Genomic DNA, 25,494 nt, shown 5'->3' with positions numbered 1-25,494 from the left:
GAAGTAAAAGAAAAAAAAAAAGAAAATAAGAAATCAGTTTTTGTTGAGACCGCCAGTGATTTGTAGCAGCTGGCAAGATCCTTTCTCCATAGACTCTCTCTTCTTCCGTATTACTTTCTTCCATGAACGGTATATCTCGTGCTGTACACAGTCTAATAATCCCCCTTGAAGAAGGATAGAAAACTTGCATGAGAGGAATGAACTGAGAAAAAGAGAGAGAGAGAAAGAGATAAAGAAAAAGGACAAGGATAAGGCAAGCGAAGAAGAGAACCCGCTGTTTGCCTTTTATTAAACTCTTGTTAAACGCCGCCTTTCTTCGTACACACAATTGAATCGGCAAAACAGCGGAGATAATGCTTTACCAGTGAACTGTATACTAACAGAGAGGAGTGAGAAAGAGAGAAACAGAGGGGTGGAGGAAGAAGGAAGGGAGAGGGCGAATAGGGAAGGAAAAAACGACTGAATCTTGAGGGAAAAAGAGAAGGAAAAGAAAAAGAAGAAGGAAGAGGACTTACCACAAACACCAGCTTCTTATATACCTTGAAATGGACACTGTGTAATCCGGTTCTTTATACGGCACTACGATACCATTCGGATGGAACCTATAAAGCGTACACTTAGGAGAACAGCACTAAAATATATCCAATGTGGTGTTGGTGGTGAGATGATGTCCCGTGCGATTGGAATACAAAAAATCAAAAGAGTATAGTATAGGTATATATGTAGGTGCGCATGTGACAGCAAAGAATGAAAACATTTTGATGTTTTCTACAAATTTTCTCAGAGAAATATACCCGGAAATTCGGCACACTTATTTATACACATACACATAAGGATTATCTTGACCTATCTTGCATGTTCAATCCACTAACGGATTAATTTTTATATACAATATTTCATTTTGTTATTCCACTTACAATGCGTGGTATTAAATTATTGTTATTTTTGTTGTTGTTGGGATATTAACAATATTATTATTAACGTATGATATTATATTGTGTAGTTTTTTTTTTTTTTATTAGAAAACAATTTATTTTATACTTTATTTTTATATCTTTTATATACAGTTACATGTTTTTTTATATATCTACTTTTGTAAAGCATAATATATCTCCGCGGTATTATTTCTTTTTTTTTATTTATTTCTTTTTATTTATTCATTTTTTTAATGTACTCGTCGAATTCTTCAACGTGCTTCTTTTTTAAGAAAGTTTTGAAACCTGAAAAAATACAAAATTAAAACAATAGTGTATACTAATTCTAAATGTTATTTTTTATATGATTTTTCTTTTTTATTTAATTACCTATGAAAAGATGCTGCAATTTATCTTTCAGTGGAAAGAGATATTCTAATGTTTTTAACAATTCGTTCAAATTACCAGTTGTAGTATATTCTTTTATAATCCTTCCAAATATTTGATATTTCTCTTCAGTTAATGATTGTTTTACCTGCAGAAATAAATTAGGTATAAATCTTTTTGTATCTGAACACACAGCTTCTTTTCTTTTTTTTTTTTGCAACAAATTCGACTTACCTTTTTGATATAAGCTTTACCCATCTCACGTTTGTCTAATTCCTTATTACTTTCATCAGTCTTTTTTTGAAATTCATCAAGATTATTTACTTCTTCATGGTTAGAAGTTGAAGGACCAGGAAGATCCGTATCATATTTAGTAGAAATAATTTTGATTTTTCTTTTTTTTACAACATGCTCAATAGGAGAATCTTCTGCTAAAGTACAATTATTACTACTTTTTTCTAATTTACAATGACTAAAATTTATCACAGATTTTTTACTAGTTGATGCGAACTCGGAAAAAATACTTTCCGTTTCTGTCTTATCGTTAGATCGTTTTTTCACAGTATTATCTATATATTGATCGATACTAAAAGTTTCTTTTATAGTTGATTCTACTTTAGTATTAGTATTAGTATTAGTATTAGATATTGATCGTTTTATTGATCGAGATGAGGTCGTATCAAAAGAACATGGAACAGCAGGTAACGATAAAGTACTACTGTTTTGACTAATTGACATTTTCGGTTGTGGAAACTATAAAATATATAATATCTAAATGAATAAATTATTATAAGAAAAAACAAATATTATATAAAAATATATATGATATGTATATATATATATATTTCTTACAGCCTGTTGAGTATAACGAAAAAAGTTTCTGAGTTCTCTAATAATCATTCCAAAGTTAGAGAATTTTTTAATATGGGGTCGAAGCCAAGCTGATAATTGTTGTTTAAAATGTGGATTGTCGAATCGACAATCGCAAAGAATTATAGCACCATAATCAGTTTTATGACGTATTATTCTACCAATAGCTTGATTAACGGCTCGAGAAGCTTCAAGTTGATACCATTGTTGTCCTGTTAATACCTAAATCAAATGATAAGATATCAATGGTATTATATTTCTTTATAATGATATAAAGATAATCTTATTGAAAATATTACCTGTGTATCTTTACGTCGCATTTCTTCTAAATATTTTTGTTTCAATATAACTCTTGGATCTTTCATTGGTGGAAATGGAAGACCAGTTATTAATACTGCTCTTCCATTTGCATTAGCAAAATCTAAACCTTCACTTACTTTTCCTCTACAAACAGCCATAAAAATAGCACCCTTACACGTTGGATCCTGTATTTTTTGATAATATTCGTGCATAATGTTTGTAAAACCATCTTTTGATCTTGGTTCTACATATATGGTCTGTTTTTCCAAACGAAATACATAAGAGAATTATTAATAATTAGCAAAATACTATAAACATTTATATTTAATAAAAAATAATATCGTTTTCGTTTTTGATTACCTTACTCTCACTAATTTGTGTCCATAAACCAGAAAATTGCCAATCATCCTTACACTTTTGCATAATTGGATAAGATGGAAAAAATACTAATAAACCGTGTGGAATAAGACAACTGAAATTGTATATCGTACGGCCAAGAGATGCTATATATTTAGGATTATTTCTAAAAAAAATCTATTATGTATTTTATTGATATTAACTAAATGACATTACTACATTAGATAAATATATATACTTGTTATACAATTACCTTGTATTAAAAGAAGAGTTAAGTTCATGCCCATCAGGACCTTGACCAAGAACACCTATACACACCTGTTGTCCTGTTATGATATGCGGATTTTCAAGCTGAACGTCTATTGGTATTCCAAGTTCTGATATGAACGGTTTTAAAGGAGATAATGTACCGCTTGTCAAAATTACAGAACGAATACCTTGGTCTACTAATTGTTGTATGCTATATAGAACAAAAAAATATTTTAAATTTAAAAATTCTTAAGTATATACTTGTAAGAAATGAAAATATTTTGTTACCTAAAACCAGGACTGAAACACCAATAGTTAATAACTTTGCCTTCATTTTTGAGAGCTATTTTTTTCGTTTGCCATCCATCACTTTTTTGATTCTTTTTTTGCTCCTCCAATTGAATATATACTTTATAACATTGTTCAATTTTTTCTCTATGTTGCAGAGAATTACCACTGCTGAATAATATCCTTAATACATTTATAAATTTTTGTAACGCGTTACCTTTCCTAGCAAATGGAGATGTATTGGTTGTAACTAAATAGGAAACGATCTTCTCCAGTTTTTCTATCACTATATCTGTTTTTCTATGAGTTAACTAAAAAAAAATATCAATGATAATTATACAGGGTCTTTCGCCTAGTGGTCGAGTTAGGTGAAAAACCCTGTATATTATAAATATATGAAATATTTATAAATTCAAAACGTTACCTCTGCTTTACTAAGCAATTCAAAAATATATCCCCCAGGAAATATATCGCCTTCATCCTGTTTTGTAATTTTAATATCATCAATAGCTTTCTCTAGTTCTAAAAACATTGTCTTCAAAATGCACAAGTCTTCTGGTGTAAAATCTTTTACACCAGAATCTTGTGTTAAAAAGTCTATTTCACTTTCGTTATTTTTATTTTCTGTGCTGATATCCGTCATTACAGCAGTGATTTCATCAATACACATCGCTATATCCGTACTGCTTATCTGAATATAAAAATATATGTTATAATTAGTAAAACATTTGATTAATGATAGAAAAAAAATCTTTTTCAATTATATTATACATTACTTGTAACGATGCTGCTTCTTCACAAACTTTCTCTACATTGTGTGCCTCGTCTAATAAGATTACATTATTTTGTACTTCTATTCCTTGCATTCTACGCGTTTTGGAATCTAACAAATAATTATAAGGCATGAACGTAATATCAGCATTTTGATTTAAATCTTTTGCTAAATAATATGGACAACAATTCATCTTTTGTCCTGCTGAAACCAAATCTTCAATATCCAGTATTTCTTCTTTAAAAAGTGATTCACCTTTTCTAAAAAATGTTTTTAAATAATTTATTCTCATTAATAAAAAAAAAATGTACAAACAAATTAATCCAATACGTACCTTTTTTCAACATTGCAATAATAGAAACATGTTTTACTTTTAACTTTAGCTTGGCACATTTGTACTTTATTATACGAGTTTGTTTCTTTAGAGACTTCCGGATGAATACAAAGTTGATCTCTAGATCCTAAGACCGATACTTGCACATGTTTATAAGTAGTACGCTTTAATTCTTTCATCGCTTGAGATAACTGCGAATGCGTTCTGGATGCATAAATAATTTTGGGCATCGCCCAACCAAAAGAAGCAGAATTATCTGGTACTCCTGCTGCTTTCTCAAGACCTTTGCTTATTTTATTAAAAAAGTGTCCGCTTAAATCAGATCTTTCAATAGCTCCAACCATTGCTTCTGCTTGCAGTTGAGCTTTTTTTGTAATTAACCAGCTTAATGAGGAACATAAAAGACAAAGTGTTTTACCAGTACCTAAAATAAGTAACATTGAAAATAATTAAAAAAAGAAATTATAATAAATTCTTAAGAGAGAAAACAATCGAAATTTACCTGTCGGTGATTCTAAAACACCATGTTTACTATTCTGTAAACATTCTATAACTTTAGCCATATACTCTTCTTGAACGGGATATGGCTTAAAAGGAAAATTAATAACAATTCCGTTGATGGTTATATCAGACATATTTGTATAATATAAAAAACAAACAACTTAAATTCTAACACAATCGAATAAAATAATAATATGTTTACGAAATGAAAGGAAGTATTCCTAAACTAACAGTATCATTTGCCCGCCAAAATGTCATTCTAACCTAATTTAAACACGTGAGTGATGTCATCGAATTAAAGTGCATATTGCATTGGATTCATTGATGTAGATCATCTCATTGGTCGACTACGAAATTCAAATAGAACTTTACTTTTATCTAGCATTTAAATTTTAACTATCGACAGATCTAAAATATTTTATCTATGCAAATGCATATATTATATAATATATTTGTAATATTAATTAAATAAATTAATTTAGTTATTTCTTTTTATTATATTTCGTCAGTCCAATCATTGGTTGCCATTAAAATTAATTTTCTTTGATTGGTAGATATTTCGAATCAAGTACTTTCTTTTATGATAACGTTAATGAAAAATTTAGCACACGTACTTATTGCTTACGTTGTTCAACCAATCTATTAGTAATCTTCTGCTAGTGTAGTAGTGTTTTATTTTATTATAACTATCAGCTGATTAATAGTGTATCTTTTTAGTGATTTACGACTGGCAGATTGGAGAAGTATAAAGTTAGTAGAAAGAACGTATAACGAAGGTTCGTAAGCAATTTTTTTATATTTTCAAATTCAATTTAAACAATATTTCACAATTATTTATTTATATATTTAAGATATCATCCTATAATTGACGTAATCTTTAAAAGATTATTTTAGAAGTTGGCCCTTGAAAAGTGAAACTATATAAATACATAAGGATCGATATATAATATGTATTTAATTTAATCTAAATTTAATATTATCAAATTATGTATAGATAGTATGTTTTGGAAATTTCTTTATAATTATAAAATATATCTAAAAAACCTTTTTGTACTTCAATGTTATTGTTCACATTTAAAAGTTAAGTTTCTTTTTATATCCAAAATCTTATTAAAAAAAAAATAGAATTAGTAAACCTTGAAGCAGAGCAGTGGTATGCGTTTTTTAATCAGAGATAAAATATCATTGCCACGTTGTTATCACTGAAATGCCCATAAATTTATATTATACTATATTGAGTACATATATAATGCGTATTAATTGTTAAAACATCCATTATTTATTAAATCATATATTTTGTATCTTAATATATTTCTTATCTTTTTTATATTTATAAGAAAAATGACAATATAATATATAAATAATAACACATAAAAATATATTTATATTAACATGTTCGCTATCAATGCCACATATCTATGACATACCGATTTCCATTGAGAGCTGTCATACATTTGTGATGATAATTAACACAAAAAATAAATTCTAGGCTGTGTTTAGAATCTCTTTTTTATAGCATGGTAGCAGATATGTTAATAAAGAAAAAAGAAACATATTTTTATAGCGCATTAATATAATATTATTATTTATATTCCTCAGTGATCATCTGTATAACATATAAAGAATTACAATGCGTTTAGTAATTTGTGATACAGTAGACTATGTCTCTGAATGGTCTGCTAAATATGTTTTAAAAAGAATTAAAGATTTTGAACCTAATGAAAACAAATATTTTGTTCTTGGTCTTCCTACAGGTAACTATTTTCTACTTTTTTTTATATTTTTCTATATTTATAATTTTTACTACTATTGTTGTTACTATATATTTAGGTGGTACACCTCTGGGAATGTATAAGAAATTAATAGAATATTATAAGGCTGGAAAAATATCTTTTAAATATGTCAAGACTTTTAATATGGATGAATACGTTGATTTACCAAGGGATCATCCAGAATCATATCATTATTACATGTATAATAACTTTTTTAAGCATATAGATATTGACCCCAAAAATGTTCATATTCTTGATGGAAATGCACCTGATCTTGTAAAAGAATGTGATGATTTTGAAAAAAATATTAAAGAAGCTGGTGGAATTGAACTTTTTATCGGAGGTATTATTACGAGAAATAATGAAAATTATATTGGATGAATTTTATATAGCACTTATAGCAAGAGTTATTATTATATAATATGAATTCTTTCTTAATATTACCACACACACATAGGTATTGGACCAGATGGTCATATAGCATTTAACGAACCAGGTTCTTCGTTAGCATCTCGTACTAGAGTTAAAACATTAGCTATAGATACATTGGAAGCAAATGCTAGATTTTTTGGAAATGATATCTCCAAAGTTCCTAAACAGGCCTTAACTGTTGGTGTTGGTACTGTTATGGATTCAAAAGAAGTAATGATACTCATTACTGGATCTCATAAAGCATTTGCTCTTTATAAAGCAATAGAAGAAGGAGTTAATCATATGTGGACGGTATCTGCATTTCAACAACATCCACGTACATTAATAATATGCGATGAAGATGCTACTTTGGAATTGCGTGTAAAAACAGTTAAATATTTTAAGGTACATACATATATATAGAATTATTTTTATATTTCATAAATGTTTTAATATTATCATGGCAAGACAATTATTTCACATACATTGTTAACTTTACTTTCTGCAACTCCATTTCATTACTTAACTAGTTTAGTTTTGAATTTGTATGCTATCCAGGGTCTCAGTGCTGTACATCGTAAATTGATCGAAGAAGATGGAAATACAATACCACGTCGTTCAATAAATGACAGTTAAAATGGTAGTTATTCCCATACTCATTAATATATAATTGCCATACAATATTCCTTGCTTAAATATCCTTTAGATAAATTGCTCATTCAATGTAAATCATTGGTGATTTTAAATGCTTTTTTTTATTGTCTTCATTAATCATTCATCAGATAACATCCGCCAAACTTGTTGCTTATTTTAACACAAGAATCTCGTTTACATGTTTCATCATTTAACGTGCATACAATCATTAAAAATAATTCTTATATGTAATCAAATTTTTCAGCTTAATTTAGAAGAAAAACAAATACATTGTGGTTATTTCAGGGTTCTATCTGTAATTATATTTACCTCGCAAACTAAGTTTATTTAATTTTGTGTTAATGAAATTTTTCGCTTTTATATGGGACATTATTTTGCATCATAAACCTGTCATCTTAATGGAACTCCATTTTCTGGGACATCTTGAATATAATAATTAGTTTATTACTTTAAATCAATAGTACTTTTATTATTACAGAATTTATGGGATATCCATAGCAAGTTGATAGAAGAATCAAACCATGGATTACGTTGATGCAATAACCAATACCATAAGGTGTAATGTAAAAGACTTCATATGTGAAAAGGACTCGAAAGAATTGATCTGAAATTTCGATTCAGACTATAATGGTAAAATATTTGACAAATATGCTGCGTCATAATCGTTTACTTATGTATTCCTCTTTTATGTGTATTATATATACATATTTGCACACATCTATATACATCCATACATATATGCATATGTTATATATATGTAGAATTTTAAATTGTACAAAAAGTGCATTATTTTTATACTGTTAATATCCATTTTTCATAAAATAAATTTATCCTTTTATCACATTGTCAAATACATATATGTATTTATCGATTGTTTAAAAAAAGAAAATAGTTAATAAATAATAGAAAAATGAATATCAAAACCATATCAAATAGATATTGTTAATGTGTGCTTATGCTGTATCCACAAAACTTCAGTCTGTCATTTCGTACGTTTGTCTTATTTTTACTCATGGATACACTGACAAAATTTAACGGGAAAGAACTGGGTCACTTCATATATATATATATATATAGACCTTCTTTATCAGGAAACTAAACACAAACTCAGATATTTACGACCATGACATTTCTTATACTTATTATTTAATACTTTTGTACGTAGTTTTGACAAAATAATATGTCATTGATAAAAATAACATAATCGTGTTATGATTATATATGTATATATATGTTTATATATGTATATATATGTTTATATATGTATATATATATACATATATAAATGTGTAAATATTTTTTATCAAAACGTGATTCTAAAAAATTTATATTATAGCACAATTTGAACTAAAATAGAAAAAGTTAGTTGCAATGTTAAATAAATTAGAAGTATAATAGCTCAAAAAGTGATTCGTCATTAAAATAATGGTTACATCATAATTGAAACATTTCACATCTATATAACGTTTGACGCAAGATAGAACGAATGGGAGATTAGTGAGAGATTGCAATATTGCCTGCGAAAAGTAGATAGATGATTTAGTCACATTCAACAGATCATTTGTTTCGGATCGTTCTGTAAAAACCTAGATAAAATAAATACGTGAGAGATTATATTAAATAATTAAATCAAATTGTGTAACATTTTTATAGTAATACTTTAATATTATTTCTTTCATTGACGTTATTAGTATTAAATTTATTACTCGTGGTAACAAGATTTCAAATTATTTATCTAAATTTTTCTTATTAAACGATCATGGAAGCGACGCAAACGGACTTAATGGAAACAAAAGAAATAATATTACGGGAATTGGAACCATTGTTAAGATTAACTTTAGGTGATAAATTGATTGTTGAAAATTACACAACCACATCTTTTTTACCGCCTGGAGAAAATTATGGGAGTACTATTTTGGCTGTGGATGCTGTCATTAAAAAAGAAGGAGAAATGGAAAATGAGCATCTTCATATGATTGCAAAAATGGCACCACCGACCGAATTCCAAAGACGAATTTTTAAAAGTTCTTACACATTTAGAAAAGAAGCATTTATGTATGAACGTTTAATTCCCTATTATAGAAATTTGGAAAGAGACTTTGGTATCGATGAAAGTGAATTAATCGATGTTATTCCTAAATTTTATGGTTTACGTTTATCCCTAGATCCTAACGTTGACTTTGATGACAACGCTGTTATTTTGTTAGAGAATCTTCAAACACGTGGTTATTATACTGGTAAAAGACATATAGGTAAGTATATGGTATAAATATTTATATATATATATATATATAAATAATAAAAAATAAAAGAAAAGAAAAAAGGATGACGACTGAAATAAAATTGTACGAAGATAAAAAATTATAGAAACGCTTTTTATCTGTATAAGATAAGGATCGTAGTAATTATCGTTTATCTTTTATTTTATAGTATTATTTTTAATATGAATATGATAAGATTCATATATATATATATATATTTATAAATGTTTTATCACATTAAATAAGTTTTTTTGTTGAAAAAAATATTTGAAATAAATTTTTTTGAAACGCAGGCGTCAATCTAGATCATTCTAGACTAGCAATTCGTCTATTAGCTAGATTCCATGCCCTTGGTATTGCAATGAAACATAACAAGCCTGATGAATATGACATAATCAGAGAAGCTTGTAAATGTCCTGAACTAGAAAAAGATGGATTTACCGAGTTTTACATACCAATATTAAAACAAATTGAAAACAGTCCAATTACTCGAGTTTATTACGATAGATGTGCTGCAGTATTACAATCCGATAAATTTTTCGATGTATGGATAGCTGAACCAAAAGGCGTATGGGCTACAGTAATTCATAAAGATTTTTGGGTCAACAATATGATGTTTCATAGCGATGAAAATGGTCACGTGGATGACGTGAAATTCATCGATTTTCAAAATTACATGTATTCCAATCCGATCGGAGAGTTATTGTTCTTTTTACATTCAAGTACAGACGAAGATGTTAGGGAACATTATCTCGATGAATTAACCGATTTATATTACGATACTTTTATTTCTGTATTAACTAAAATGAACTGTGATATCGCACCATACAATCGTAAAAGTTTTGACGCGGGTTTCTTAGATATTTGTGAGTTAGAGTTTGTACACTTATGTTTTATGCTCAAAATGCTAACTATCGATATAAATAAAACCGATTTAAACAGCTCTAATATCGAAAAGGTAATGGCTAACTATGAAGGTAACGAAATGTATATTAAAAGATTAGAAAGTCTAGTATTATATTTTGTAAAACGCGATTGGATTTAGTTGAATTTTATTTGCTCTTTTTAAATGTTGATTGATTCGACTCTAATCATTTTTTTATATATTTTATTTCTTTTCCCTCTATTCTTATAATCTTTTGTATTGAATTTTTATTTTACTTTTATTATCACTAACTGAAGGTATTATAGTTGATTTATATACATACAAAGTATTATTCATAATTTTAATAAAAAGATGTTTTTAATAATATTTTACAAATGTACAATAAATAAAAATGTAAGAAGGAGTATTTTTATTTTTTCATTTTTGGAACCTTTCTATCTCTATTTCTGTTCTTTACATTAGTAATTTCGTAAAAATTGCTTCCTATTTTCTTTCTCTTGTTTGCTCTTTCTATAGCTCTTCTTTGTTTGCTTGTTAATTTAACATGATTAATCTTATTTTGTTTTCCTTTTTTAGATGACACTACGAATGCACCACTACTCGAAAATGTTTTTGAACTGAACATTTCACTGTCACTGGAATCATAGTCATCTTCAATGGCATCAAATACACTTTGCATTAGATTATCTTTTTCTATAGATAGTTTAATGTTATTTTCTGAATTTCTTTCATCTTCTGGATAACTTGTGTTTCTTTCAGTTGCAGAACAGTTACCGTTACTTTCATTTATACTCTCTTCCATAGTAGGATTAGTTGTATTCATTATTGTTTCATTTTTATGTTCTTTATTAATATTTTCTTCTTTTTCTTGAGAATTTTCTTCAAGATCTACTCGTGATTCATTTAATGTATCAGTTATGTCGCTAACATCTGGTGGAGAAGATTCAACATCCATCTCATTATCACTACAATTTAACTCTTCCAATTCGTTTTTGGTGTAACAAATGTCTTTAACATCATCACCTGTGTACATCAATCCTACTTTAATTTTTCTAAAATCTTGTATTACGTTTAATTGTACTTTTGCCAAATCTTTAGATGGAATACTTTGATCTTCTTGTTCATCTGTTTCAGTGATAATGGTTTCATCATTCTCAGTAGGTATATTCTCCTCTTCTGTTGTTGCAGGTTTAGCTAAAGGTTCTTCAAAACCAGATGGTGCAACATAAAATGGCAACTTTCCACGTTGCCAATCATTAAGAACCATTCGTGCTGTGATCGTTATATCTGGTTCTCCTTTCTTCAAAAGTTTTCCACTTTTACGAGCTAATTTTTCCAAAAAATCTATATGATCAGTCCAACCTTCGATTTTATATGTTTTACGTAAATATTCAGCCTTTACTCTTTCTAAAACTGAACTTACATAATCTTCTGGATTTTGAACTAGTTCAACTCTTACTACACCCTTTAAAACTTTTTCTGTATCAGTTTCTTTAGATGGATAAACTACACCTGGACAATCTATAAGATATATACGACGCATCAAGGTGATGTATTGCCATACTTTAGTTTCCCCTGCTATTGGTGCTACTTTACAGACTTTCTTAGATCTTAATGTATTAATGATCGAACTTTTTCCAGTATTTGGATATCCAATGAAACCTACACTAATTTGTTTTTTATCTACATGCAATTTAGCGAATTGACGCAATAAATTAATAAGAGAACCTTTACCAAACGGATTAGTTAAAGAAGCATGAAATGCTACTGTTGGATATTCTGAGCTTAGAATTGCAACCCATCTTTGTGTCACCCAAGTTGGAACAAGATCAACTTTATTTAAAATAAACATTAAATGTTTATGTGGCTTTTCTGTTCTTAAATATTTTTCTACAGGAGGAGATCTAGTTCCCATAGGATCTCTCGCATCTAATACTTGTAATATTACATCGGAAGAATCAATAACTTTATATAGTTCATTCCAAATTCTTCTACTCTGTCCTGCAGCCATTACCCAATCTCTTTGCATGTCGCGTACTCCAGTATCTTCACGAATCAGATCGTAATCTTTAGAATCTTTATCTTTGTTATAAATTTCTTCTTTCTCTTCAGCTGATTTTTGTAATTCATCATAAGTTGGAATAGCTAAATTCGGTCGTTTCCTTAGTTTCTTTGGACCGAATACGCTTTCAAAACTTTCTGTATCTAACAAATGTACTTTTGCATTTACAGCTTTCTGTTGAAGTAAAGTTACAGGTAATTGTGTAGGTTTCATTACTACTTTGTAAGGATCACTCATAGCAGCTCCTAATTCGCTTTGAAATTTCTGAAGCGCATTTTGAGATATTACTCTAGAGTTACAGAACCATCTTTGAGAAGGTTCAACGCGGTACATAGTACCAGATGCATGCCAACCTTGAAACGGTGCTGGACTAATAATTTTACCTACACGATTACGTTTAGGTTTTTGATTACGATACATTTGTAATCTTTTTATAGTTCCTTTAGTTCTAACTTTAGCAACACCTTTTAACCCTTCAGTTGGTCTTTCAGGGTTCATACTATGCCCGGAACGATTAAAACCTTGTTTCCGAGGAGCTTTATTATCTGCTCGTGATTTAGCCATTTTTAATATTATAATTATAACACTTTTATTTTAATATTCAATATAAAAATATTTAAACTAAATATTAAATTGTTGCGTGAGGTTTTTTATATGGTCCAACTTACACGTGCGGGCTCACCATATTTGTAGCGTGTTCAACAATATTCAATAATAATTAATTCACTGGGGAAATATATTATTATAATATTTTATATTTTAAGCGTATTAAAAAAGACTTACAAAAATATATATTAAAAACTTAACAAATGTAACAAAGAAAAACGAAAGTAGTGACTAGTATTCAGTCTTTAGTCTCTGCTAGTAGAACGCGTGTGTCTTGCTCAGTGGTTGGAACGGAATAAGCGAATAGCGGTGGTTATTCATATACGTGGGGTTTTTTTAGTTGTCAGTTTTCGCCACCAGAGGCGTGACGGTAAGAGTGCCGATGGCGCCAAGCCACGGAGCTTAGATAGAAGGAGCACGCACGGCATAGGGCATTTGGTATAAAATGTGTCCCCAAAAACAGCATCAAATAACATGTACATATTTTCACCACCAGAGTAGCGCAACGGGCAAGTAAATCTCTGTGACGTCACAAAAAACCGTTGTGATGTTGCGGTGTATGTAAGCATAAACAAGTGTAAAAATAAGTTTACTTGGACAGTGTTGTTAAAGAGTGAAAGTAATTTTAACCGCTAAATTTAAAAACTGGTTCGAGGCAGTTGCAGCGCACTCTGTAATGAAACTTTATTTGCTCTACTTTTCGGGGACACTTCTGATACTATACGTTCGTGCTCCTTCTATCTAAGCTCCGTGGCCAAGCTTTGGCGTGCGGGTTCACAATATTTGATTACACTGCACCCTCTGGTGTGCTATTTATAAAATATTAAACTATTCACCAATTTTCATTAATGTATATTTGTTATTTGTTAAAATTTATTCATTAAATGAAAACAATCGAAATTTTTAAATGATCAATAATTTTTATATAAGTGGATCACTATTCGCAAAATATTAAACCAGATATTAATCGTAGTAAAAGACAAGACCAATAAACAATAAATGACTTAATACATATTAACCAATTGCATTACCGTATCAGTTTAAAATTTTGTAAACGAGTATTGCTTTCAACGTGGCAATGACGAACAATTTTTTTTTACCAGAATATCAAGCACAAATTTCTCAATAAAGTAGAACGAAAAATCAGTTTAATACGCCAATATCTAAATTATTTTCAAAATATGATGTTGTGGAAACGTCTTATCACTTTTGGCCTCAAAGAATCGATCTTCATTTGTGCGATGATGTTGGTGGTGAGCTAAAGATTATATTATTATATTAGATAGTAATTATTATCTGTAACATATATTAATATCATTTGCAGAATAGGAGGTACGTCATTGCATCCTGATTTGAGGGATGGCGGTGCTCTTCAAATATCTTTAGTTAAATTCTATATTGATTATTATCCGTATCATCTGGCAATGGCTGATAGAAAAGACTGGGTTAAATATAGAGAAAATGCTACACCTCATAGTCAATGATTACAACAATCATTGAGTTCTTTTAGAAGTCAATTTATGGATTTGATTGATTCTGGTAGGACACAACATTCTCCATTAACAAGAAGTCAAGGAAATGTTACAGGTTTGAATGCTCAAATGTATTTACGTAGTGACAAAATTTATAATATATTCCTAATTGTAATATTTATTTTTCTCAAATGATCTAGGCAGTGCTACAAAAGGTTCTGGAGAAAGTTTAGAAAAAAGTAGTCAATCGCAGAGTGCAAATGTGGGATCTCAAGAACAGAAAAAGTTTCAAGGTTCTAGCGGAAATCCAGTGAAAAATTATGTTCTCGAACAGCTTGCTAAATTAATGACAACTTGTATTATCATTAGAATTGATGATTTTACATTGTTCAAAGTTACCACCGCATCACGCAAGCCTGTACCAAAGGAATTTATTACAGGTATTACCATTTTACTTTCTATTTTCTTTTTTTCAAATATGTCAGGCGTTTATTATTTTTTTTTTAATATAGAATAAATTAATGTAAAGCATTGGATTTTTATATTTTCTTGAAAAACACAAGAGCAAAGTTTTTGTTATTGTAATACAGTTTATACATAATTATGCTCTATGATAATTCTAGTTTTTAGTTTTGAAAGTGCATTATTAATTATTTTATTTGGTAATTGTATAGCTCAAACGAGGAAAAAACGTCTATCAGGTATAATACCAAGTAAATGTTGTGTGCTTGTTTTTTATGTAACATCTGAGTGTTACTCAGAAGGTAGTTTATTACAAAATTAATTTGCTTTTGTAATTACAAAAATATATACATTGACTTCGTCTACAATTTCATAAAATAATTTAATTAAACAATACATTAATATATACGATCATAAATAAATTACATTTATTTCATAACTATGTTTTTTCTAGTTATCATGTCAGAGCCGCTTCATTTCATTAGTAATTTATGCATACAAGTAACATTGAGCAATGAAAAATGTATAATCAATTTTGTTAGATAAACTATATTTTTACTTGGGATTATTCAGCATGCATAGCATGTTAACTACAAATGAATATTATATATATATAAAAAAAACTGGTTTGTGTACTTATGTACGCACGTAAGAAGTTATACTTCTTTGCCGTACCAAAACGAATATAACCTCAATAACTTCAAAAATAACTTCAAAAAAAACTTCAAAGAAAAAAAATAACTTAAGAAGAAAAATAATTATTATTATATACATATATATGAGAAAGAATAAAAAAAAGAAAAAGAAAATATCAAAATATAGATATCAGTCCACACTAAATATAAGAGAGATATATCGAATTACTTGACGCGTCAACAGTCATGGCGCGGTTACAGCATTAGTTCTCGTGTCGATCATTTAAGTAAAGCAGTGCTGAGTACGATTAGTATTTGGATGGGTGACCCGCTTGAGAAAAAAAGGAGGAGTAGATGAAGAGAAGACAACTTCATGCCGTATACTTGAATTTGCTTTGCCGCTCGTCGTTAAATAACGACAAATTTCATGGTGTCGTTTTTCCAGACGCTCGGAACAAAATCACTCCCCATTACATTTTCCCCAACGCACCAAAAGAAGTATAACTTCAAAAAAAAAATACAAACCACACATTTTCCTATCTGAGTAGATCCTCATGCGTTTTTGTGTATTTTAGTTCTTCAGGAATTATTGCTGTATTTGTGCCTTCTAGTAAGTGTTGTGGGGAGAATCCTGTCACTGTGTGTTCGGTTTTATTATATTTTGCTACACATTCATGTGCTATTGTAGTCCAAGCAGTTTTTCCTCTTTTCTCATTTATCCTACATCTAATCTTGTTTATTATGGTTTGATTTAACCTCTCATTTAATCCATTAGAAAAAGGTGTATTCACTGCCGTAAATGTTGTTTTATAAGGTATATTCTATACAGTTCTTATAAGGATGATGTCTTGGAAATATAACCGCCTTGAGTTTCTGCAAATAAGAGAAACAACATTTACAGCTAATATTCACTCTTATTTTATTGTCTTATTACTAGCTTCGCAATTTGAATTCTAACCGTCTCTGCTTAGCAAACTACTAACCGTTTCTATATTTTTTGTCTGGTTATTAACGTTCCCGAATCTTTCTAAGCCTAATACGCCTGCGCGTCTTAACTGTAAGACAGCAGCCAATTTAAATTATTAGTAAAGGTGACAAAATATAAATAGGAATATTTCGTTACATCACCCCTCCCGGGGTAAGGAAATCCGAAAGATAATATACTAGCTTTCTTGATCATCGCACATAAATGGTATTAGTTTCGTGATGTGAAGCAGTGACTCTGATTTTTTTCGGTCCGTCTGTATTTTATAAATAGTATTTGAAATCTTTTCTATAATTTTGTACGGTCCTATTTTTTTTTCATCTAGTTTTTTCCTGTTTAACCTATGATTATTTTCTACATATACTAAATCTCCTATATTAAATTCGTGATGTCTTCTGTTCTTATCAAATATTTTTTTATTATGTTCATGCGATTTTATCTTGTTTTTTAGAGCAATTTTCCTATCTCTGAGTAGATCCTCATGCGTTTTTGTGTATTTTAGTTCTTCAGGAATTATTGCTTTATTTGTGCCTTCTAGTAAGTGTTGTGGGGAGAATACTGTCACTGTGTGTTCGGTTTTATTATATTTTGCTACACATTCATGTGCTATTGTAGTCCAAGCAGTTTTTCCTCTTTTCTCATTTATCCTACATCTAATCTTGTTTATTATGGTTTGATTTAACCTCTCATTTAATCCATTAGAAAAAGGTGTATTCACTGCCGTAAATGTTGTTTTATAAGGTATATTCTATACAGTTCTTATAAGGATGATGTCTTGGAAATATAACCGCCTTGAGTTTCTGCAAATAAGAGAAACAACATTTACAGCTAATATTCACTCTTATTTTATTGTCTTATTACTAGCTTCGCAATTTGAATTCTAACCGTCTCTGCTTAGCAAACTACTAACCGTTTCTATATTTTTTGTCTGGTTATTAACGTTCCCGAATCTTTCTAAGCCTAATACGCCTGCGCGTCTTAACTGTAAGACAGCAGCCAATTTAAATTATTAGTAAAGGTGACAAAATATAAATAGGAATATTTCGTTACATCACCCCTCCCGGGGTAAGGAAATCCGAAAGATAATATACTAGCTTTCTTGATCATCGCACATAAATGGTATTAGTTTCGTGATGTGAAGCAGTGACTCTGATTTTTTTCGGTCCGTCTGTATTTTATAAATAGTATTTGAAATCTTTTCTATAATTTTGTACGGTCCTATTTTTTTTTCATCTAGTTTTTTCCTGTTTAACCTATGATTATTTTCTACATATACTAAATCTCCTATATTAAATTCGTGATGTCTTCTGTTCTTATCAAATATTTTTTTATTATGTTCATGCGATTTTATCTTGTTTTTTAGAGCAATTTTCCTATCTCTGAGTAGATCCTCATGCGTTTTTGTGTATTTTAGTTCTTCAGGAATTATTGCTTTATTTGTGCCTTCTAGTAAGTGTTGTGGGGAGAATACTGTCACTGTGTGTTCGGTTTTATTATATTTTGCTACACATTCATGTGCTATTGTAGTCCAAGCAGTTTTTCCTCTTTTCTCATTTATCTTACATCTAATCTTTTTTTATATTCTTTTATATAAAAATTAATTTGTTAATACATTTTTTGCTCTTTTGTGTGCAGGTACAGATAATATTAGATCTGCTCCATCAAATTTTACTAGTAATTCAGTGAACGAATTAATTCGACAATTACATCGTGAATTTTTATGGACAGAAGCGAAAGATGTATGGTGTTGCAATTTAGAGCCAGTTTGGGGTGACTTTTTTGGTGCAAGGGCAGTAGGACAGAATCGTCCAGTTCCATTTTTTGATGCATTTCCTTTAACATTTTGGTGTCATATGAATTTAGAACCAGTAACAGAAACAAAAAACACGTTTACTGCAGATATTCATGGACTTGCATATATAAGCAATTTAGTTAGCGTACAGATAAATCATTATCAATATCTTTTTTTATTAAGATTGTCAGAAGTTTTATCTGAATTGACTACATATTTAGCTATTGATTCAAATAAGATATTGAATGTTGAATCTGGTGGTTCATTAATAATTGGTGCATTAATACCGCAAATAGAGGTGACATTTGTAATGCCTTCACATACACCTGGAAAAGAAAATTCTGGTGGAGATTTGGAATCCGTTGTACCTGATTCATCTAGTATAGCAGATGATTTTGCTGGATCATCTTCAGCTTGGCATAATTCTACGCAAGTCAGTGCAAAAGTTGATTTTAGTATTAAGAAAATGAACACAAGCAATGATGTTGAAACACCACAAAGTGAAGTATCATCAATGTCAATGGATTTTACACATCCTGTTGTAATAGAACAACCTATTGTTACGTTTAAACAGAATGGTAATCCAGATAAACGTGAACATATTCATACGAATATTGCTCATGAAAAACCTCATACGATTACGGAAGAGGAAGGTTTATCGTTAAAACAAGGAGGTGATGCTATACAAAAACATAACAAACCAGATTTGATACCAAATACACCTTTCATTCAAAATAATTTTAACGTTGGTTTATCTTCCATGAGAAAAGGATTTAGTAATTTAATGACGTCCATTGATTCTGCTTTAAAAGCATCACCTGAGGATGGTAGTAGCGATACTGTATCCATGAGGAGTGATTTAAGCTCGGATAGTGAAAATTATGCATTAATTACTCTTCAAGATCAAGAGAAATCTGATGGAATATTTGCGGTTGATAATAGCATTAGAATAACTGCTGTGGAAGAGGCAAGCGAAGTTGTAGAAGAAACGCCAGACACGCAAAGTGAAAAATCTGTTGACAGCGTTTGTAAAAGAAAAGATATAGTAAATATTTCTATTTTATCTTATATGTATCTGTATATATATAATATTATTGTTAATTACATCATTATGTATTTTATTTATAGATATCTGTTACTACATTTAAATTATCCAAAGTAGAATTTATTACACAATCTTCCGGTTACTCTTCAACGATAAAAGTTCAAGTATCTAATGTAAAAAATGACGAATGTCCATCTATACCATGGGACGAATTTCAGGTAAGATACACATATCATTTTAATTTAAACAATATACGCATTTATCTCTGATTATGCACAAGAATGTATGTTTTCAATTGAGTGGGTATAAGCATAAGTACATAATTTTAACATTTTCTCTAGTCAAAGCTTAAACACTTTTTTCAACTTTTACGAACATATTTTTGGGATAATTTCATTTTTTTTTTTTTTAATATACATGTATTTCTTTGTGATTGTGATCTATTTATTTTCCATAGCGAATTTAACTAATATAATTAACATTTATATATTTCGAATATTTTATTCGTTAATAAGAATTACGTATGATAATAATTCTATACGAATTAAAATGATATAAGAAGCAATGCATTTGCGTAGATTCATATGCAATGTTTAGTTAATGTGTGTCATACACACTATTATGTCTTATATTATTATATAAACTCATGTATTTAAATACATATTGATATAAATTTTGTCTTTTAACTTTTTTGCATGCATCTCTCCTTCGCGTCTCTCCTTCTCTTGTGAATGTTTTTAATGTGGCACTTGTGGCAGGTCAAGAGAAAGGTATTGGCAGAATATTCTCATACATATTTTAAATATTTAAAAGTGCATGTTAATTTTTTCATAAAAATATATTGTAGTATGAATTCGAATTTTTGTTTTCTTAACTTATAAATCCATTTTAAGAAGCTGAAAATATATACGAATTGTAATTAAGTATTAAAATAATTAGACAAAAAAGTTTGAATGTTTAATATGCTTATGTGCTGAAATAAATGTAGATTATTTACATAATATGTAATTTCAATCAATGTATATGGATAAGAAATTTTCAAGTAAAATGGTTTTTATTACATAATTAATTATTTACATTGCTGCTTTATTTTTAAATAAAAGCACGTTTATCTTTCTCATATTGTTTAACTTATGATTTAAAATTATGACAAAATTACATTCTGTTCTATCTCAGCTGTATGCTTTAATGCTATAATAATATGATTGTGCTAATCGATGTAAGCTTATGTGTTACTATGCTTGAAGGGATGTGCTTATTGAACTCTTAAAATTATTAATTGATTTATTTTATGATAATGTAGCCAATTTATTATTAGGATTATATAAGAAAGGAAAAATCAGTGTTTATTTTTGGAACCTTTCTATCTCTATTTCTGTTCTTTACATTAGTAATTTCGTAAAAATTGCTTCCTATTTTCTTTCTCTTGTTTGCTCTTTCTATAGCTCTTCTTTGTTTGCTTGTTAATTTAACATGATTAATCTTATTTTGTTTTTCTTTTTTAGATGACACTACGAATGCACCACTACTCGAAAATGTTTTTGAACTGAACATTTCACTGTCACTGGAATCATAGTCATCTTCAATGGCATCAAATACACTTTGCATTAGATTATCTTTTTCTATAGATAGTCTAATGTTATTTTCTGAATTTCTTTCATCTTCTGGATAACTTGTGTTTCTTTCAGTTGCAGAACAGTTACCGTTACTTTCATTTATACTCTCTTCCATAGTAAGATTAGTTGTATGCATTATTGTTTCATTTTTATGTTCTTTATTAATATTTTCTTCTTTTTCTTGAGAATTTTCTTCAAGATCTACTTGTGATTCATTTAATGTATCAGTTATGTCGCTAACATCTGGTGGAGAAGATTCAACATCCATCTCATTATCACTGCAATTTAACTCTTCCAATTCGTTTTTGGTGTAACAAATGTCTTTAACATCATCACCTGTGTACATCAATCCTACTTTAATTTTTCTAAAATCTTGTATTACGTTTAATTGTACTTTTGCCAAATCTTTAGATGGAATACTTTGATCTTCTTGTTCATCTGTTTCGGTGATAGTGGTTTCATCATTCTCAGTAGGTATATTCTCCTCTTCTGTTGTTGCAGGTTTAGCTAAAGGTTCTTCAAAACCAGATGGTGCAACATAAAATGGCAACTTTCCACGTTGCCAATCATTAAGAACAATTCGTGCTGTGATCGTTATATCTGGTTCTCCTTTCTTCAAAAGTTTTCCACTTTTACGAGCTAATTTTTCCAAAAAATCTATATGATCAGTCCAACCTTCGATTTTATATGTTTTACGTAAATATTCAGCCTTTACTCTTTCTAAAACTGAACTTACATAATCTTCTGGATTTTGAACTAGTTCAACTCTTACTACACCCTTTAAAACTTTTTCTGTATCAGTTTCTTTAGATGGATAAACTACACCTGGACAATCTATAAGATATATACGACGCATCAAGGTGATGTATTGCCATACTTTAGTTTCCCCTGCTATTGGTGCTACTTTACAGACTTTCTTAGATCTTAATGTATTAATGATCGAACTTTTTCCAGTATTTGGATAACCAATGAAACCTACACTAATTTGTTTTTTATCTACATGCAATTTAGCGAATTGACGCAATAAATTAATAAGAGAACCTTTACCAAATGGATTAGTTAAAGAAGCATGGAATGCTACTGTTGGATATTCTGAGCTTAGAATTGCAACCCATCTTTGTGTCACCCAAGTTGGAACAAGATCAACTTTATTTAAAATAAACATTAAATGTTTATGTGGCTTTTCTGTTCTTAAATATTTTTCTACAGGAGGAGATCTAGTTCCCATAGGATCTCTCGCATCTAATACTTGTAATATTACATCGGAAGAATCAATAACTTTATATAGTTCATTCCAAATTCTTCTACTCTGTCCTGCTGCCATTACCCAATCCCTTTGCATGTCGCGTACTCCAGTATCTTCACGAATCAGATCGTAATCTTTAGAATCTTTATCTTTGTTATAAGTTTCTTCTTTCTCTTCAGCTGATTTTTGTAATTCATCATAAGTTGCAATAGCTAAATTCGGTCGTTTCCTTAGTTTCTTTGGACCGAATACGCTTTCAAAACTTTCTGTATCTAACAAATGTACTTTTGCATTTACAGTTTCTGCTGAAGTAAAGTTACAGGTAATTGTGTAGGTTTCATTACCACTCTGTAAGGATCACTCATAGCAGTTCCTAATTCGCTTTGAAATTTCTGAAGCGCATTTTGAGATATTACTCTAGTGTTACCGAACCATCTTTGAGAAGGTTCAACGCGGGACATAGTACCAGATGCATGCCAACCTTGAAACGGTGCTGGACTAATAATTTTACCTACACGATTACGTTTAGGTTTTTGATTACGATACATTTGTAATCTTTTTATAGTTCCTTTAGTTCTAACTTTAGCAACACCTTTTAACTCTTCAGTTGGTTTTTCAGGGTTCATACTATGCCCGGAACGATTAAAACCTTGTTTCCGAGGAACTTTATTATCTGCTCGTTATTTAGCCATTTTAATATTATAATTATATCACTTTTTGTAAACTTTTTGTAAAATTTTGTAAACGATTATTGCTTTTAACATGGCAATGACGAATAATTATTTCTTAATCTTTAAACTGTGTGTATTGTGTGTCTGTGTATGTCCATATATAATATTGAATATATTTATAAAACACGTTTGCATACAAAATTACGTTTGGAAGAAAAAAAATATATATATTTATTTGGTTTAATATATTATTCATAAATTTTATTATTGTAATGTGAAATTATTAATTATTCTTTGATTAAAAAAGAAAATATTGTAAGGAGCTTAGCTACGTATTACTATATATTTAAAAATTAATTTTTATGGAAGAGGATCTTTATATCTTCTAAGAGTCTATGGTCATGATAGTCATTGGCACGGAATTCTTTAATCTGTTCCTCCATGTGTCAAACTAACCATGTTTATACGTATTAATCGTCATAGATGTTAATTAAAAACCCGAAAAATGGTGTCGATTATTAAAAATCAGTTACTTAAACATTTATCAAGGTATTGACAATACTATGCTTTACATTATTTTCTACAATCTTCGATATCATGTTAGATAAAATCGTTCCACCCTTGATCTATGATAGAAAAAAAAACACATTAATTAGAAATGTTTTACGCATTTAAGTCAATGTTTATTTATATATTTATTTAGGAAATATACTTTTTGATTATTAATGAAGTATTATATTTATTTTGTAAAAGTCATTTGGTTAAAATAAATTTGATTTCTTTTTGTTCAACAATTTTGGACTCACCTAATTTAAATGATTGATAAAATCATTAAAATCTTTTTAAACAAAAATTTTTCATATATATAGAAAATGATTTATTTTTCTTATGTTTTACACATTTACTAAAGATCTATCAGCTGATAAAATAAATTTGAGTACATTTAAGGGAGAAGGAGAGTTAACTAATTTAGAATTAGATGAAAGTTCTAACAGATTTATTAGAATTACCATCATGGTTAAGGTTAACAAGTGCTTGGTGTAATAAAGTTTCTTTTCGTATACAATGGACCAAGTTAAAGAGCGTTCCTATTTTGTTGGTAATATATATTATTTATGCTATTAAAATATATATATATATAAAGAGGAAGAGAGAGAAGTAATGTTTATAGTAATGAAATTTGATAACAAATTTATTTGACAAAATTTTATTGTAATTTTTTTGTAGAAATTGGATGAAGTTCATATCGAAGTAGAAATATGTGAAGACTTAAGGAATATGTCTTCCAATCAAGGCCTGTCATCTTACGCAGGCCCAACAAAATATTCTCTTATTCATAAAGTGATCGATGGCATTACGGTTAAGTTAATACAGTGTCAGTTACTTTTAAAAGTCCTGCTTTTATTGCATCTGTACAGGTAACTAAATTTATGTATATAATTTGTATATGTGATAATTATGGAATATAATAATCTTGATTAAAAAATATAGATGAATCGCATTGTCGTTGAATCTAAATCAGCTACATGGCAACGTTGTGACTTAAGAACTACAAGACTAAAAGATCCAGATCGTGGGCAGTTATTGATTTTTAAGGAATTAGAATGGCAGACTGTAAGAATAGAAGCTCAAAGTACTAAAGATACTAATTTGACGCCTCTTCGTTTACTTACTAACCAAGCGAGATGTTTAATTACTATAAAGAAAAGAATATCAGGTGAAATATATTGTGTGACACGTTTTATTAACGTTTTACAATGCCAATTACAAAAAAATTTTACATAATTTAAATAATTATTTTTCATTAGATTGCTTCATCATGGGTTCAAGACTGATACTCATATTAGATGATCTCTTATGGGTTTTAACAGACTCTCAATTAAAAGCAGCATTACATTTCATAGATTCTTTAGGAGGTCTTATAGAAAAAGCAACTATGTTGGAGC

The 25,494-nt window shown here is 29.1% G+C and overlaps 5 protein-coding genes and 4 long non-coding RNA genes across 17 annotated transcripts; 5 read left to right on the top strand and 4 right to left on the bottom strand.

The window, feature by feature from the left end:
* Positions 1 to 1,053: 1,053 nt before the first annotated feature.
* LOC122526326 (regulator of telomere elongation helicase 1 homolog) lies at positions 1,054 to 5,337 on the bottom strand. 2 transcript variants are annotated; one of them, XM_043649686.1, is made up of 12 exons: positions 4,974 to 5,337; positions 4,472 to 4,895; positions 4,142 to 4,397; positions 3,790 to 4,056; positions 3,366 to 3,676; positions 3,082 to 3,288; positions 2,832 to 2,994; positions 2,471 to 2,728; positions 2,154 to 2,393; positions 1,536 to 2,054; positions 1,305 to 1,449; positions 1,054 to 1,220 (listed from the first exon to the last, which is right to left on the bottom strand). In XM_043649686.1, the coding sequence occupies exons 1-12, from the start codon at positions 5,104 to 5,106 to the stop codon at positions 1,150 to 1,152; spliced, it is 2,994 nt and encodes a 997-aa protein (XP_043505621.1). In that variant the 5' UTR covers positions 5,107 to 5,337; the 3' UTR covers positions 1,054 to 1,149. The 2 variants fall into 2 exon arrangements, with proteins under 2 accessions (XP_043505621.1, XP_043505622.1); XM_043649687.1 differs by lacking the exon at positions 4,974 to 5,337 and having other exon boundaries at positions 4,142 to 4,392; positions 4,472 to 4,582.
* Positions 5,338 to 5,523: 186 nt separating this feature from the next.
* On the top strand, positions 5,524 to 8,458 carry LOC122526325 (glucosamine-6-phosphate isomerase). Of its 2 annotated transcripts, XM_043649684.1 has the most exons (6): positions 5,524 to 5,748; positions 6,572 to 6,726; positions 6,803 to 7,087; positions 7,202 to 7,560; positions 7,714 to 7,795; positions 8,288 to 8,458. In XM_043649684.1, the coding sequence occupies exons 2-5, from the start codon at positions 6,603 to 6,605 to the stop codon at positions 7,789 to 7,791; spliced, it is 846 nt and encodes a 281-aa protein (XP_043505619.1). In that variant the 5' UTR covers positions 5,524 to 5,748; positions 6,572 to 6,602; the 3' UTR covers positions 7,792 to 7,795; positions 8,288 to 8,458. The 2 variants fall into 2 exon arrangements, with proteins under 2 accessions (XP_043505619.1, XP_043505620.1); XM_043649685.1 differs by lacking the exon at positions 7,714 to 7,795 and having other exon boundaries at positions 5,526 to 5,748.
* Positions 8,459 to 9,488: 1,030 nt separating this feature from the next.
* On the top strand, positions 9,489 to 11,129 carry LOC122526375. Its single transcript, XM_043649754.1, has 2 exons — positions 9,489 to 10,061; positions 10,364 to 11,129. Exons 1-2 carry the CDS (start codon positions 9,569 to 9,571, stop codon positions 11,113 to 11,115), a joined length of 1,245 nt encoding a protein of 414 aa, XP_043505689.1. The 5' UTR covers positions 9,489 to 9,568; the 3' UTR covers positions 11,116 to 11,129.
* Positions 11,130 to 11,365: 236 nt separating this feature from the next.
* Positions 11,366 to 13,917, bottom strand: LOC122526351 (nucleolar GTP-binding protein 2-like). The gene has a single exon (XM_043649721.1). The coding sequence runs from the start codon at positions 13,580 to 13,582 to the stop codon at positions 11,366 to 11,368; it is 2,217 nt and encodes a 738-aa protein (XP_043505656.1). The 5' UTR covers positions 13,583 to 13,917.
* Positions 13,918 to 14,023: 106 nt separating this feature from the next.
* LOC122526598 (UHRF1-binding protein 1-like) lies at positions 14,024 to 25,494 on the top strand. Of its 7 annotated transcripts, none has more exons than XM_043650122.1 (10): positions 14,024 to 14,877; positions 14,954 to 15,211; positions 15,297 to 15,536; positions 15,771 to 15,797; positions 18,814 to 20,015; positions 20,099 to 20,233; positions 20,774 to 20,785; positions 24,776 to 24,966; positions 25,040 to 25,265; positions 25,357 to 25,494. In XM_043650122.1, the coding sequence occupies exons 2-9, from the start codon at positions 15,145 to 15,147 to the stop codon at positions 25,041 to 25,043; spliced, it is 1,878 nt and encodes a 625-aa protein (XP_043506057.1). In that variant the 5' UTR covers positions 14,024 to 14,877; positions 14,954 to 15,144; the 3' UTR covers positions 25,044 to 25,265; positions 25,357 to 25,494. The 7 variants fall into 7 exon arrangements, with proteins under 7 accessions (XP_043506057.1, XP_043506060.1, XP_043506056.1 ...); XM_043650125.1 differs by having other exon boundaries at positions 14,949 to 15,163; XM_043650121.1 differs by having other exon boundaries at positions 14,949 to 15,211.
* On the bottom strand, positions 16,753 to 17,428 carry LOC122526604. The gene is made up of 2 exons (XR_006306123.1): positions 17,177 to 17,428; positions 16,753 to 17,066 (listed from the first exon to the last, which is right to left on the bottom strand). It is a non-coding gene; the product is annotated as an uncharacterized LOC122526604 (long non-coding RNA).
* Positions 17,598 to 18,340, bottom strand: LOC122526603. The gene is made up of 2 exons (XR_006306122.1): positions 18,089 to 18,340; positions 17,598 to 17,978 (listed from the first exon to the last, which is right to left on the bottom strand). It is a non-coding gene; the product is annotated as an uncharacterized LOC122526603 (long non-coding RNA).
* Positions 22,237 to 22,812, top strand: LOC122526602. The gene is made up of 2 exons (XR_006306120.1): positions 22,237 to 22,327; positions 22,433 to 22,812. It is a non-coding gene; the product is annotated as an uncharacterized LOC122526602 (long non-coding RNA).
* On the top strand, positions 23,220 to 23,675 carry LOC122526601. The gene is made up of 2 exons (XR_006306119.1): positions 23,220 to 23,406; positions 23,497 to 23,675. It is a non-coding gene; the product is annotated as an uncharacterized LOC122526601 (long non-coding RNA).

The sequence above is a fragment of the Polistes fuscatus genome, unplaced genomic scaffold (genome assembly GCF_010416935.1).
Source record: "Polistes fuscatus isolate 324 unplaced genomic scaffold, CU_Pfus_HIC Scaffold11, whole genome shotgun sequence".
NCBI lineage: Eukaryota > Metazoa > Arthropoda > Insecta > Hymenoptera > Vespidae > Polistes > Polistes fuscatus.
Note: the sequence above shows the minus strand (reverse complement) of the source record. Positions and strands in the feature narration are given on the sequence as shown.